This window comes from Chaetura pelagica, unplaced genomic scaffold (genome assembly GCF_000747805.2).
Source record: "Chaetura pelagica isolate M959 unplaced genomic scaffold, ChaPel_1.0 scaffold58, whole genome shotgun sequence".
NCBI lineage: Eukaryota > Metazoa > Chordata > Aves > Apodiformes > Apodidae > Chaetura > Chaetura pelagica.
Window position 1 is genome coordinate 100,628 of NW_009954098.1, and position 14,310 is coordinate 114,937.

The 14,310-nt window shown below is 52.1% G+C and overlaps 1 protein-coding gene across 1 annotated transcript in view; it reads left to right on the plus strand.

Moving 5' to 3' along the window:
- The first annotated feature begins 6,497 nt into the window (after positions 1-6,497).
- The window catches only part of ZAP70 (zeta-chain (TCR) associated protein kinase 70kDa), an 11,885-nt gene continuing 4,072 nt past the window's right edge, over positions 6,498-14,310 (plus strand). The window contains exons 1-6 of the mRNA XM_010002335.1: positions 6,498-6,899; positions 8,491-8,651; positions 9,285-9,423; positions 11,273-11,351; positions 12,073-12,113; positions 13,722-13,770. Of these exons, the coding sequence (XP_010000637.1) occupies positions 6,498-6,899; positions 8,491-8,651; positions 9,285-9,423; positions 11,273-11,351; positions 12,073-12,113; positions 13,722-13,770 (871 nt within the window). The remainder of the gene's footprint in view (positions 6,900-8,490; positions 8,652-9,284; positions 9,424-11,272; positions 11,352-12,072; positions 12,114-13,721; positions 13,771-14,310) is intronic.

The following is a 14,310-nucleotide window of genomic DNA, read 5'->3' on the forward strand; positions in this document are numbered from 1 at the left end:
CAGGAATGATCTGAGAGCTGCAAGATGGGAGCAGAGGGGACACATGGCAACTTCTGAGCCTCTGGGCACAGATACAAGTGTCAGGGCTGGCTCTGCAGAACAGACTGTGAGCAATGAGCCCCCAAGCACTAACCATGCCCTGGCTCACAGGAATGAATGTTTTATCAGAGCTGCAGGGACCCAAGGCAGCCTGCCTGGCTCACATCCTGCCTGGAAGAAGCCACACACACACACACAAAAGCTCCCCATGAGTCCAGCCACTGGGTCAGCCCTGCCTGCTGCTAGAACACATGTACACCAAGACCAAGGCCACAAACATTTGAGCAGCACCAGCCCCTCAATTTATCACCAGAGGCACTAGGGTCTCTGGCCAAGGATTTAGAAGGGGGAAGAGAGGTACTGGTGTCCACAGCACCAGCTTGTCTTAAAGCCTGTGCGTGGAAAATGCTGTCCCTGTTAGGAGTGTTCACCCCAAGTGCCTCACAGAAGCACCAGGTCTCCCCAAGGGCCTCGAAGCTGCTGCTCTTTATTCAACATTTTTCCTTCCAAGGGCTGTGGACTGACCCTGGGGTTCCACTTCAAAGGGGAGGAGGTTTATGAAGCTTTTCTGCACCTGGCCTGGGATCCACAGGCAGTGGAAGGGCAGTTGGGACCTACCTGCTTGCTTCAAGAGCAGACAAGGTCCTTAGTGGAAACCAGGCAGGTTTTTCTGTGGAGTTTCTGTAAACACAACCATTTCAGGCAGGACTGAGTCAGTACTACTCACTGAGAAGCAGAAAAGATTATTATCTTCACATGTAAGCAGAAGGCACTGTTTATGAGCTCAAACATAAATGGGCTCACACTTTCATAAACTCCCACTCACACATAATTCAAGTGTTAATAAATGGTTGGGTAGCTGAGGTTTTAATGAGTAGTCAGCAGGGAGGTTAGGAAAGCAGCTATAGCCAGGAATGTAAGTGCTCATGAGGAAATCTTGGGAAGAGCTGCCATGGAGTGCATAAATAAGAATTAAACATTAGTCAAGAACAATTAGAAGGCTGTAGGCAGGCCAAGCCAAAGTTAAGTTTTTCAGGTTTTTCTTTAAACTAAGGAGCATTTCAAATCTAAACAAAGCAAAGTTTAAAAAAAAACATGTGCCTGTGCCCCAGGAACCAACTCTTCAGTTCATCTTCTTGCACAGTGCCAGCTACTCCTGGGAAGAATTACTTGGTAAGAGGACTTGTACACATTTTTCAGCCCTTCACATCTTCAACCAGGCTCTCAGCTGTAAATCTAGTTCTCTGCTAAAACCAGGAACAAGAGAAGGGGATCCAAGGGCAGGGGTGGGGAGTGGCTGCTCCTCTGCATGGGATGTGCCCATCACCTCTGCAGGCACAGAGGAAGCAGCAGCTCCTTGAGATTTGCTCTGCTTTCTGCACCTCACACCCTGTTCCCACCTCTCAATCCTGCCCTCACCTTCCCTCTGCTCAGCAGGCTCAGCACCATTCCTCCAGCCCCCCGTGGTGACCAGCAGGGCTGCTGCAGCCCTCAGTAAACAAGAGGGTTGAGACAATCTGGGGTACAAACCTTTCCTTGGTGCTCTCCCAAAACACTGAGAAGAGGAGCCTGGAAGCAGCAGCATAAGGAAGCACTTTTATTCTTGCATCAGCTGCAGGTGGGTCAGGGCAAGGCCCCGTGAGAAGCATCTTTCCTTCCCACGAGGTGTAAAAAGAGGCCAGTACTTATCAGGAGGAGATGAGGAAGCAGCCCAGGACAATAAGGAGCCCAGGCCAGATCTGCTGCCCTGCACCCACCCAGCAGAGCTCCTGCCAGGCCAGCCCCCAGGGCTGGGCTCTCCAGCAACCCACCACACTGCCTGCACCACAGCTCAGACCCCCCCAGCACCCCCAGCCCTGGGGAGCAGCAGAAGTGACCCACAGAGCAGCTCAGAGACCCCAGCCCCTAACACACAGGCTGACCTCACCTTTCAGCAATGCCACGGGCACATTTACACAGGCAGATCTTACTTTCAGCCACTTCTCCCCCCTCCCCAGTTAAACACTTCTTTTAGGGAGTTAAGAACACTCCATCCCACACTGCCAACACAAACCTCAGCAGCAGCTCCTTCCACCATCTCCAAAGCACAAAACCCCTCCTGATGCCCCTTTATGCCCCTCCTGATGCCCCTTTATACCCCTCCTGATGCCTCCTTATGCCCCTCCTGATGCCCCTTTATGCCCCTCCTGATGCCCCTTTATGCCCCTCCTGATGCCCCTTTATACCCCTCCTGATGCCTCCTTATACCCCTCCTGATGCCCCTTTATACCCCTCCTGATGCCCCTTTATACCCCTCCTGATGCCTCCTTATACCCCTCCTGATGCCCCTTTATACCCCTCCTGATGCCTCCTTATGCCCCTCCTGATACCCCTTTATACCCCTCCTGATGCCCCTTTATACCCCCCTCCAGGCTGGTTTCCATCCTCCAGCCCTCTCTGCTCTCCCCCGGGCTGACCCAGCCACCTTAAAGAGACAGCCCATCCCAGCCAGTGCTATGTTATAGGGGTTATTTCTGCCAGGACAATGATACAGAAAATGTGGTCTTAACAGGATGCTCAAGCCTGCCAGTGCCTCCTCCAGTTTCATCAGCACCCCCCGCTGCTTGCGGGGACTGGCTCCAGATTTGCACAAACTGATTTTGCTCTTCTGAGAAATTATAAAATCCAACCAGTTCCTGACAGTACTTGTCTAATCTAAGTACAAACAAGTGGCCAGCTATATATAGATCTGATTGACTGACATCTCAATAGCTTCCTGCCTGGCTTTCCTGTGTGTCATGGTGCACAGATCCGATTACTTTTTTACGTGGGTGTTGGTTTTTATTCAGTGCATTTTCACAGGGTGATGCCAACTTGCAAGCATGGCCATCCTCCCAGCAGCCCTGCTCGTATGGCCATTCCCCCTGAGTCCTGTTTCTAACCTGGGAGAGGCTCCTGAAGCCACCAGGAACACCCAGCATCTGGGTTGCTGCAGTCCAGGGGACAGAGATTCAGCAGGTGCTGGAAACATCAGGTCCTGTCACTTGAAATGGATGGTGATGGAGGGGTCCTTTGCACAGCTTCTTCCAGACACTAGTTTGAGATGTTCAGGAAAGCAGGCCAGGGAATCAGTTCTCATTTTCCTCTGCATTTTATGGTGTGGGAAAAGAAAGCTGTTCAGGGTTTGTGCAGGTCTGGTGAGGTTGTCTCAGGGTTGCTCAGGTCCACCCAAAGGGAGAGCTCAGGCACAGAGCTGTGGTTGGGAAGAGGAGCTTAACTATGCCCAGAAGGCCCTGAGGTGGTGTGTGGGCAACAGAAAGAGCCAGGATGGCAGCACAAACTTTTTTAAAACAAGAGCTTTAGAGGAGCTATAAATCACCCTGTTCACATCTGCTCTCAGACTCGAGGGCGTGACTTTCCCCCATGGCTGAGACTTCAGACTTTCTTCCAGTAAGTGTAATTATCTAACAGAGTTCATTTGTAGCAGCAAGGCTTGTATGAAATGGGTGGCACAGCCTGAACCAGCCTCTGGTCCCTGGGTTCACTCTTGTGTCTCCATGAGGCTGTCTTGACTCACAGTCCTGTGCTTGGAGAGGAAAAGCAGTCTGTCTGTAAAAGAACCACCTGTGTAGGCAGCTGGAAACTTCATGGGATCTCAGTGGTGATCAATGACTTTTGCCTTCTCATTTTCACCTGTATGAACAATTGTCAAACAAGTTCCATTTGCTGTGATGCTCTGGTCCTGGACTTTCCAGAAAAGGGAATCAGCATGTTTGGGTGCAGCATCCTTGTACCTAATCATTGTTTATCCCAGGTAGGCAGTGGAAATCAGCAGCACGTGAAGGACATCAACCTTCCACTGCCCACTCAGTGCTTCCTCTTCCTTGACTCATGAACATGACTCATGGGCCTGACTCTGCAGTTAAAACCAAGAGCTGCAATCCCCACTCCTCAGATGCTTTAACTCACCTTCCTGGGACCTGCCCTCCCTGTGAACCAGGCTGAGGTCAGAAAGACCTGGCAGTGATCTCATCTCAGGAGCTGAACCTGGGGGATCTGCCTGTCCAGTGCTGGGGCTGCTGGAGGCATCAAGGGATTAGGACGTTTGCTTTGGTTGCAAGCACTGACTCCACTTTGGGTTTGAGGGTGTTTTCATTTTCCTTCTGTGTCCCAGTCTGGCAAGTCTGCCAAGACCTCACTTTGCTTCATTTGATGAATTTGATGAAAGGGGCTTCACAACTCAGGCTTATTTGTGCTGTGCCTGCTCTGGGTTACACCAGTCCCGCACCCGAGCTGCAACCACCACTGACTGCTTCCTGCTGTGGTTTCCTGCCTGGGCTGCAACGCCTCCTCCACGGAGCCTGCTCTCCCTTCCTGTTCTCATCAGGGCCATTTCTGGGCTTAATGAAGACAACAAACAAAAGAGAGCAGAGTCTGGTTGCCATAAATCCAGCTCTCCATGGGTCTTTGCTGTGGAAGGCTGGGCAGAGCGGGGTGTGCACAGCAGAAGGGTTTCTCCCAAGTAGTTTCTTCCTGACCCTGATCCCGTTCCTGCCCACACGAAGCGCGGATCCAACCAACTCCTTCCCAGCTCCAGCAGTCCCAGAGGCTGGCAGGAGGCAGCCCTGTTGCTGCTGAGTGGGCTGCAGCAGGTTGGATGAGAAGGAGCAGGGCTGGCCACCAGCTCCAGCCACTGCCTGAGAGGAGGGACAGTTTCTGGGATAGTGCAGTGGGCCTGACCCATCGGGCAGTGACTTCTCTCATCATGTTCAGAAACAAGTTTTACATTTGGAAGAATTAGGGCAAATTCCCAGTGTGCTGGCCAAAGAGCCAGTGTTTGTTTCTATGAAGACAGGCTGAGAGCTGGGGTGTTCAGCCTGGAGAAGAGAAGGCTCCAGGGAGCCCTTAGAGCAGCTTCCAGTGCCTGAAGGGGCTCCAGGAAAGCTGGGGAGGGACTTGGGACAAGGGCAGGGAGGGAGAGGACAAGGGGGGATGGATGAAAAGTGGCAGAGGGAGATTGAGGTGAGACATGAGGAGGGAATTGTGGAGTGTGAGGGTGGTGAGAGCCTGGCCCAGGTTGCCCAGGGAAGCTGTGGCTGCCCCATCCCTGGCAGTGTTGAAGGGCAGGTTGGATGGGGTTTGGAGCAGCCTGGGCTGGTGGGAGGTGTCCCTGCCCATGCAGGGGGTGGGACTGGATGATCTTGAAGGTCCTTCCAACCCAAACCTTTCCATGATTCCATGATTCCTTACTCTGAAAGCAAGTGACACATCTGTGGGAAAGGTGGATAGAGACAAACACTTTTTGGGGTCAACATCCGCACAATGACAACATCAAAGATCAGGTTCCGGGGAACAAATGAGACCCTTTGAATACAATAAATTTTCCATTAATCATCAGAAATTTGCGTCTGTTTGTGGGTGGGATTTTAGATGATTTGATACCAGATCTATAGCTCCTTGGCAGAAGGGGCTCAGTCATTAAAGAGCCATTTCTCTCTGGGTTCCCACCACGAGCTGGAGCTGCAGCAGCACAGTGGTAGGTTTGTTTTGGGTTTGAGGTTGTTCAGAAGAAGGGTCTCCAGTGATGCCTGCACAGTGAAGCTGAACAGGAGTGGGATTGAACTGGCCTTGAGGTGATGGCTGAACACGTCTGAGCTCCGGCCTCCTCTGCAGCACGTTCATGAGGTAGAACCAGGAACTGCCAAACAGGATCAGAGTGTTGGACAAATTCAGAACCCAGCCAGAGTCAGGTATTGTGGGAAAAGAATGATTAATTTCTAAAGAGACAATTAGGGGAAACTTTCTTCTTGTTCAGCTTGTTCAGCTGCTGGTTCATGTCTGCCCAGAAGCACTTGGCTTTATCTTTATCTCCTCTTGCCATGTTTGGTGCACTTGTCTATCTAAATGGGTTTTTTTTGTTTTTTTAATATCCATCCTATGTTTGAATCTTACTCCATTTAAGATTTTGGCCTTATAGACCTTCATGGCAAAGCTAACTTATTCAGAAAGGCAAAAGAATTTCCTTTTATTGTGAACAGAGCTGGAGAGAAAACGGTAGGAAGTCGAAGCTAAAAACTTTGGGATGGATGTAAGAAACACATTTTTAATAGTGAAGGTAATTAGCTATTGGAACAGTTCACTGTAGGATTCTGTGCATTTTCTGTTGCTTGAAATGTTTGACTCAAGATCAGATGGATTGGTACTTACACTTTCTAACTGCACTCAGGGTGGGATGGAGGAGTCACCGTGGGATTCTCTGGCTGGGGTTATGAATGTCCCCAGTGCTGCTCTCCATGTGGTGCTTGAAGTGCCACTCCAGGCAGTCAGCTGCAGGCTGAACAACTTCTAGGCAGACCAGGCTGATTTCCAATGACACTTTTTTCCTCAAACTCTGTGTCAGTGAAGACTTCTGCTTCTTTCTTCCAGACCGAGCCCCAGCGACGTGACCCGACCCCGGCAGCCCTGCTAAGAGCGCCGAGATGCCGGATGCTGCCGCTCACCTGCCCTTTTACTACGGCAGCATTGCCAGGTCGGAGGCTGAGGAGCACCTGAAGCTGGCAGGGATGTCAGATGGGCTGTTCCTGCTTCGGCAGTGCCTGCGCAGCCTCGGGGGGTACGTCCTCTCCATGGTCTGCAACCTGCAGTTCTACCATTACGCCATCGAGCGCCAGCTGAACGGCACCTACGCCATCGCGGGGGGCAAAGCCCACTGCGGGCCCGAAGAGCTCTGCGAGTTCTACTCCAAAGATGCTGATGGGCTCTGCTGCCCCCTCCGCAAGCCCTGCAACCGCCCCAGCGGGGTGGAACCCCAGCCCGGGGTCTTCGACAGCATGAGGGACAACATGGTGCGGGAATACGTGCGGCAGACCTGGAAACTGGAGGTACTGGCCAAGGTGGCGCGGGACCAGCGCAAGGAGGGCTCCTCGGGGGGCTTGCTGCTGCTTTCTGCCTCCTCTGTTGCTGTCAGCCCCCTCTCACAGCATGGCAAAGCAAGGTCCTTCTCCTCAGAGGCTGCTGGCACTAAGAGTAGCCTTAAATATCTTTCTTTTCCAGAAAGGTTTTTCCAGTGCTTGAAAGAGTCCAGCCCAGAGCTACTAAGATGATGAAGGGAGTGGAACATCTCCCTGCTGAGGAAAGGCTGAGGGAGCTGGGTCTCTTTAGCTTGGAGAAAAGGAGACTGAGGGGTGACCTCATCAATGTTTACAAATATGTAAGGGGTGAGTGTCAGGGGGACGGAGTTAGGCTTTTCTCAGTGATGACCAGTGATAGGACAAGGGGGAATGGGTGTAAATTGGAGCATAGGAGGTTCAAGGTGAATATCTGGAATTTTTTTTTTACTGTAAGAGTGACGGAGCCCTGGGACAGGCTGCCCAGAGAGGCTGTGGAGTCTCCTTCTCTGGAGACATTCAAAACCCACCTGGACACATTCCTGTGTGATGTACTCTGGGTGACCCTGCTCTGGCAGGGGGGGTTGGACTAGATGATCTTTCAAGGTCCCTTCCAACCCCTAGGGTTCTATGATTCTATGATTCTCCTTCAGGAACAGGTCTAAACATTTTCCCAAGTCTTCAGACCCTTCCCGTGAGCAGTTCGTGCTGTGCCTGCTCTGCAGGGTGCTGGAGCTCCTGCACCTTGGCAGAGCAGCTCCCTGGGTGCTGTTTGCTCCTCTGCAGGGACACTCCCTGCAGTGAGACCATCTCTCCATAACACCGTGCTTGAGATACAATGACTTAGACTTAAATTCTCACTCACGTTTTCCTCCCTCTTTGGAGTCAGTGGAGGTTTTGCCCATGAAGCTGCGGTACCGGATCAGGTCTGTGACTTATTTCAATTTAAAAATAGCTACAGACAGGTCCCTGCATTTTACTGCAGACTGGAATAGATATAATATCTGCATAAGGCAAAACTGTAAATGGACACACTGGCAACCACGTAATTAATTTCCTTCTATCTGCTGTCACCTTGAGAGTAGCTACTCAGCTATTTCCAAGCCCTCACAGAAAGGTGGCTCAGACTGCCCTTATGGAGCCTTTCTACAAAAGATGTCTAAAGGTGGCTGATTTTAGCCCAAAGGTGCTTGGCAGAATGAGAGTTACCTGTCGGGTTTCTGCTTAAAGCTGATCCGTGGACCCTGGCAGATAACACAAGGGACATTGCCACCTACTGGCAAACGAAGATCTACAGTTGTTTATAAAATGTGTGGGGCCAGTGGGACATCTTCTCTCTTCCCCCAGCAGCAGGTCAATGGACTTCAGCTGGATTTGAGGGATGGGACCAATTTAGATAAGGAAGGAATTCTCCTCTGCAGCAGAAGAGATTTCAACCCACTATTGCTATAGGCATGATTAAGGGCACAGGAACTTCAGTTGAAAATCTGAAAGGTTTCCCACATCATCAGCCCAAAAGGGTGCAAAATGAACTGTGCTGAAGCCTGAAGGCTGGCAGGAGGTCTCATTGCTCACCATCTTGCAGGGCGACGCACTGGAACAGGCCATCATAAGCCAGGCTCCCCAGGTGGAGAAGCTGATTGCCACCACAGCCCATGAGAGGATGCCCTGGTACCACGGCAGCATCGCCCGGGATGAAGCTGAGCGGAGACTCTACTCTGGGGCACAACCTGATGGGAAGTTCCTGTGAGTACACAAACCCCTGGTAGATGCTGGGACCTCTGTGTTTTTGACCATTTCCCCACCTCCACCACCCTGTAGCTATTTGTTTCATATGGCAGTTCCTCAGAGGAGATTTAGCCTAATATGGTCGGGCTGTGGTTTCAGATCTTTCACAGACCAGGGTCCAACATCCTAACCCTTTTATTGTCCAGACAGTGTCTGGCCTCCCTGAAGAGTCAATTGGGAGCTTTGTTGTTTCTCATGTTTTGATATCTCTATGAAGTAAGTTGTTAATGCACCAGATTCTACAAGATATGGGGTTCAGTGGGTAAAGACATTCAATACTGACATGTGAGACCACGTATGGCAATACAGGGAAAAGCATTTGCTCTGTGTCTCTGCCGAGGTCAGACCAGCCCTTCATTTAATTATCTCCTGAATGAGTTGGGGAAGGAAAGAATTAGCTGGACAGGATGGAGGAGAAGGGCAAGAGACTGAAGGTGAAGGGTCAGAGGGAAGTCAGCAAGGTGGCAATTCCAACACTGGGGTGCAGGGACACCGTGCCAAGTGCCCACCCTGTGACCCACCACTGCTGCAGCCATGATAATTTGCAGGGCAAAACCTAGAGTTGCTTTTAATGGCTCTTCTTCCTCCCAGGCTGAGACAAAGGAAAGAGAACAGTGCCTATGCTCTCTCCCTGGTCTATGGCAAAACTGTGTATCACTACCGGATAGACCAGGACAAGTCTGGCAAGTACTCCATCCCTGAGGGCACCAAGTTCGACACGCTCTGGCAGGTACTGTGCTGTGGGCTGCTGACCAGTGCTGTCCCAAGCAAGTGAAGGTGCTTTTCCCTTCTTATAGCCCTGAGGTTATAACCCTGAAAGGCCTCCTGGAGCTTTAAAGGCTTTAAGACTGTACGTGGGTGGTTGAAGCCCCTTCCAGAGAGCTCTGGCACTCCCCGGGTCTGGCTGTTGATCAGCTCACCTGACTGATATCATAGAATCATGGAATGGTGAAGGTTGGAAAGGACCTTAAAGATCATCAGGTTCCAACCTCCCTGCATGGGCAGGGACACCTCCCACCAGCCCAGGCTGCTCCAAGCCCCATCCAACCTGCCCTTCAACACCTCCAGGGATGGGGCAGCCACAGCTTCCCTGGGCAGCCTGGGCCAGTGCCTTCCTGCCCTCATGGTGAAGAATTTCTTCCTGGTATCTAACCTAGAACTCCCCTCTTTCAGTTTAAAACCATTACCTCTTTTACTATCTCTTCTCTCTCTGGTGAAAAGTCACTCCCCAGCTTTTCTGTAGCCTCTTCAGGTATTGCAAGGCTGCTCTGAGGTCTCCCCAGAGCCTTCTTTTCTCCAGGCTGAATAGCCCCAACTCAACACTGCGATGGTGCTGGCTTTGCCACTGCCCCCACGCCTTACACCAGTGGTGCCTCTCCAAGGAAACAAGAGGATGAGGGCTTTTAATTTCTGTCCTTAAGCCAGGACACTTGAGATGGTTGTATTCATTACACTTGCACCCCATGAGCAAACACCACATTCAGCCCCAGGGTGCACCTGAGCCCCCTGCCTGCAGCAAGCCCTGACAGCATGGCTGATCCCTGATGGCACTGCTCATCCCAGGCTGTCCCCCCGTGTGTCCCCCTGGGAGGGCAGCACTGTTGGGTGCAGGTTGCCACTCTGTATTTCCAGGTGACTGACTCCTGTGCAAACAGCAGGGGAGGCCACAGGTCTCGAGCCAGCTGCCAAAAATTGTTATGTGACAGGAGATCCAAATGCCAGGAGATACATCCCATCACCCCTGGGAGTCAGGGAGATGGCTGAACTGCCCCAGCAGTCCTCAGGATGGCTGGGCAGGGATTTTAGGGAATGTGACACATGGCCCAGCAGCTCTTGGCACTGTTGGGGAGTCACTTGTCCCCCCAGAGCTCAGCTCTGTCCCATGGCACACACCTCAGACCTGCTCCAGGGGGACAGTAACTCTGTTTTGCTGAATTTTTTAAATTCCTAGGACTGTTTTCACTCTGAATGTGATTGAAAACAAAGACTTTGGGGCATTTTAATGGAAACAGAACCATGCCAGGTTCCAAATTGCACATGAAATCTGAGCCAGACAGAAGGGGAAGAGAAAGCCTTGGCCCCCTGGTGATCTGGTGGCCAGGGACTGGTCTGGTTGTCTCCAGCCAGTCAAGTCCCCACTATGCTTAAACTGGTTGTTGCTACGGTGAGAAATTGCCTGGGAATCACAGAGCTAACCCTGGGAAAGCCAAAGGTTTCTTTCATGCTTTATCAAACACGACTTAAAAACCTTTCTGGCTGGAACAACAAAAACATTGCACTGCAAATGCCCTACCCAGCTCTCCTACTAGACATTTGCCTTTTGGCTTTCTTTGGTCCTTATCTAACTTCCCAAATTCTTCCCAGCTCTGGCAGATGACCAGGTATGCAAGCCCTTGCTCCAGGAGATACTTGAGTGCACAGATAGGAGGAGAGAAAAGAGTTGAGTCCCCATCTGCCATAAATCTGAGAGAAATTATTACCATAAGCCACACAAGTTGCCTGCAAAAAACCCCCAAGAGACTGTTTTCTCCTCACAATCATAATTTTCTCCTCTCTTTTTCCTCCAATTCCTTTCCCAGTTGGTGGAGTACCTAAAACTCAAACCAGACGGGCTGATTTTCTACCTGAGGGAAACCTGCCCCAACCCCAACATGCCAGGTGAGTTGACATATCTCAGAGCCATCCCTGGCCTCAGTTTACCACCAGTAGAACCAGTTTGAGCAGAGCCAACCCAAGTTTACTTTAGCATGTCCAACCTTGCTCAGATCCTGGCAGTGAGGGAACAGTGAGAGGTCTTTGCTCCTCTAGAAACTGGGCAAGTGCCAAGCCAGGTTGTCTGCTGAAAGTGGCTGCTCTTCAGGTCTGGCCTGGGCTGGCCCAAAGACAGGAGCAGATGGGGGATTCAGTGCTCCAAATAGATTAGGGACTTTGGATGCCAAACAGATGGCTCCTGAAAAATGACCTGCTTTTGGGCAGCAGAAAACAACACATCCTGCAAGGCTGGCTCCTGGGGGTTCTCTTGAGCTGAACACTCAAAGCCATGGGTCACTCTGTTCCTGGGACAAGTATCACAAGTGTCACATCAGAGCCTGCCTGTGGGACCCCTGGGCAAGGGGGCTCTGGGGTAGAGCTCAACCCATCCCCACTCTGGGAGGCTGTGGGGTGCTCAGTGGGGCCTGCACCTCCCCGAGGGCTGCTCTGGGAATAACGCCCACATCCAGGCACACTCACCACCTTCTTTGGTAAAGGCTGTGGAGCCCAGGCTTTGGGGGAGGGGGTGCGTTGCACCCAGGCATCCACACAGTCCTTCAAGGATGCTCTGACCCTGCCTGGGGTACAGGCAGACCCTCACTAACACCTTCTCTCTCCTGATTCACAGCGTCCGCAGCACCGGTTCCACCAACCCACCCCTCTGTGAGTGTAAGTGCTGGGCAGGGTCTGGTTTATTGGTACCTCAGTGGCTTAATCTTATTGCATTTCAAGCTTGCTGATCAAACTCTGCTCTTCTCTAAAAGGCAGTAACTCAAATGGAATATATTAAGGCCAGCTGCAGTGTTGTCCTCTTTCCAGCTTGGATGGGGACAAGGAATAGCTGGGCACAGCTACTATGAGAGCTGAAAAGGGTTTCCATTCATACTGAGCTCCTTGCAACATGTGGGCCTGTCCCCAGGGAGCCCTCTCCCCCCCCACCCTGCCCTCCTTGCCAGGCAGGAGCAAGGAAGATGTGGTTGGATTCTGGGAATGCTCAGCCTTGCTGCTGGCCACCAGCCAGGTCTTTGTGCTCCCACTGCGTCCCTGGCCTTGGGGTACATCTGTGCTCAGTCCCTGCCCCGTGTGCCGAGCTGTGTTGAAACCAGCTCATTTTGGGCTGCAGGAGCAGCCCATCCCAGAGCCCAGCAGAGGCTGGAGAAAGGCCTGAGCTCTTCTCAGAGAGCTTTTCACAATCTGTGCTGGGTTCCCATGTGGTGGTGGCTGCAAGCAGCGCTGGCGCTCAGGGGTGCGCGGGACAAAAGTACCCCAAGGGCTGGGTCACTGGCTGCTGGGGGATGGTGGCTGTGCACAGGGGCACAGAAACACAGGGGCACAGGGGTACAGAAACACAGGGGCACAGAAACACAGGGGCACAGGGGCACAGAAACACAGGGGTACAGAAGCACAGGAGCACAGAAGCACAGGGGCACAGAATCGTTACGGTTGGAAAAGACCTCTGAGTTCACCGAGTCCAACCGTCCACCGAAGAGGAAAAAAAACAACAAAACCAACCAACCACAAACCACCCAACGAACACCAACCAACACAACAACACCCACCATGCCCATGAGGGCATTTCCTGAAGTGCCACAGCTACGTGTTTTTTTAATACCTCCTGGGATTGCGACTCCACCCTCTCCCTGGGCAGCCCATTTCCAGGGCCTGACCACTCCTGCACTGAGGAAATTCTTGCTAATATCCAGTCCAAACCCCCCCTGCCCCAACCTCAGGCCATTTCCTCTAGGTCTGTCCTGTGTTCATGGGGATCACTCCACTCCTTGGGCAGGTGTGGCAGCTGCCAGCTGAGATGCCTCCAGGCTTCTCTTCACTCCCTGCCTCAAAACCAGCTGCAGACACTTGGCTGGGATGACTTTCCTCCTCTAGGACACTTGTCACTTTGGGATAGGGGAAGCAGAGTGGGCAGAGGGCAAAATGCAGCCCTGTGTGTGTGACCCCAGAGCCCTCAGCACCTCACCTGCCCAGCCCACAGGCTGGGCCACTGCAGGGTGATGCTGCACCCAGGCTCCATGGCAGGGAATTCCCCCAGGATCTAATCCCTGCTGTGCAGCTGCAGTGGGGCTTCCTGCCAGCTGGGACTGGGAGAGCAAAGTCAGCTCAATACCACCCCCATTTCTTGTGCCCACCTCAGGGCTGTTAAGGAGTGACCAGCCAGGGCTCTGTGGGCTGCAGAGGCTCCTTGTCCTTCTCCTCTTCCATTTCACACTGAAGCAAATTTCCCTGGTTCCTTTATTCACTTTATCCCTGTTTCCTTTCCAGAAACACCTTGGGCCTCTTAATGCAGATGGATACACACCAGAGCCTGTAGGTGAGTATCTTTGAAATCCTTCTCCTCCTAACAGGACACAGGACCTGGGGATGCCACAGGAACCACAGGGATTACCTGACACATCTGCATCACCCTCTGGGCTCTGCTACAAAGCCCCTTTCTTACAAAGGCACCCAGAAGCATCCTGCTCATTTGAGGGCCCTGAGACAGGAATATTGCAAAACTGTTTGCTCACACTTGGCACCCAGTAAATCCAGCCCTGTCCCATTCCCCATCCTAACCAGTAAATCCAGCCCTGTCCCATTCCCCATCCTACCCAGTAAATCCAGTCCTGTCCCATTTTTCATCCTACCCAGTAAATCCAGCCCTGTCCCACTCCCCATCCTAACCAGTAAATCCAGCCCTGTCCCATTCCCCATCCTAACCAGTAAATCCAGCCCTGTCCCACTCCCCATCCTACCCAGTAAATCCAGCCCTGTCCCATTCCCCACCTTGTACCCTGCCTACTCAGCACTCAGTGCATTTGGTCACACTTCAGTGGGGTGAAGTCACACACATGGCCAGGTCCTGCAGGGCCTG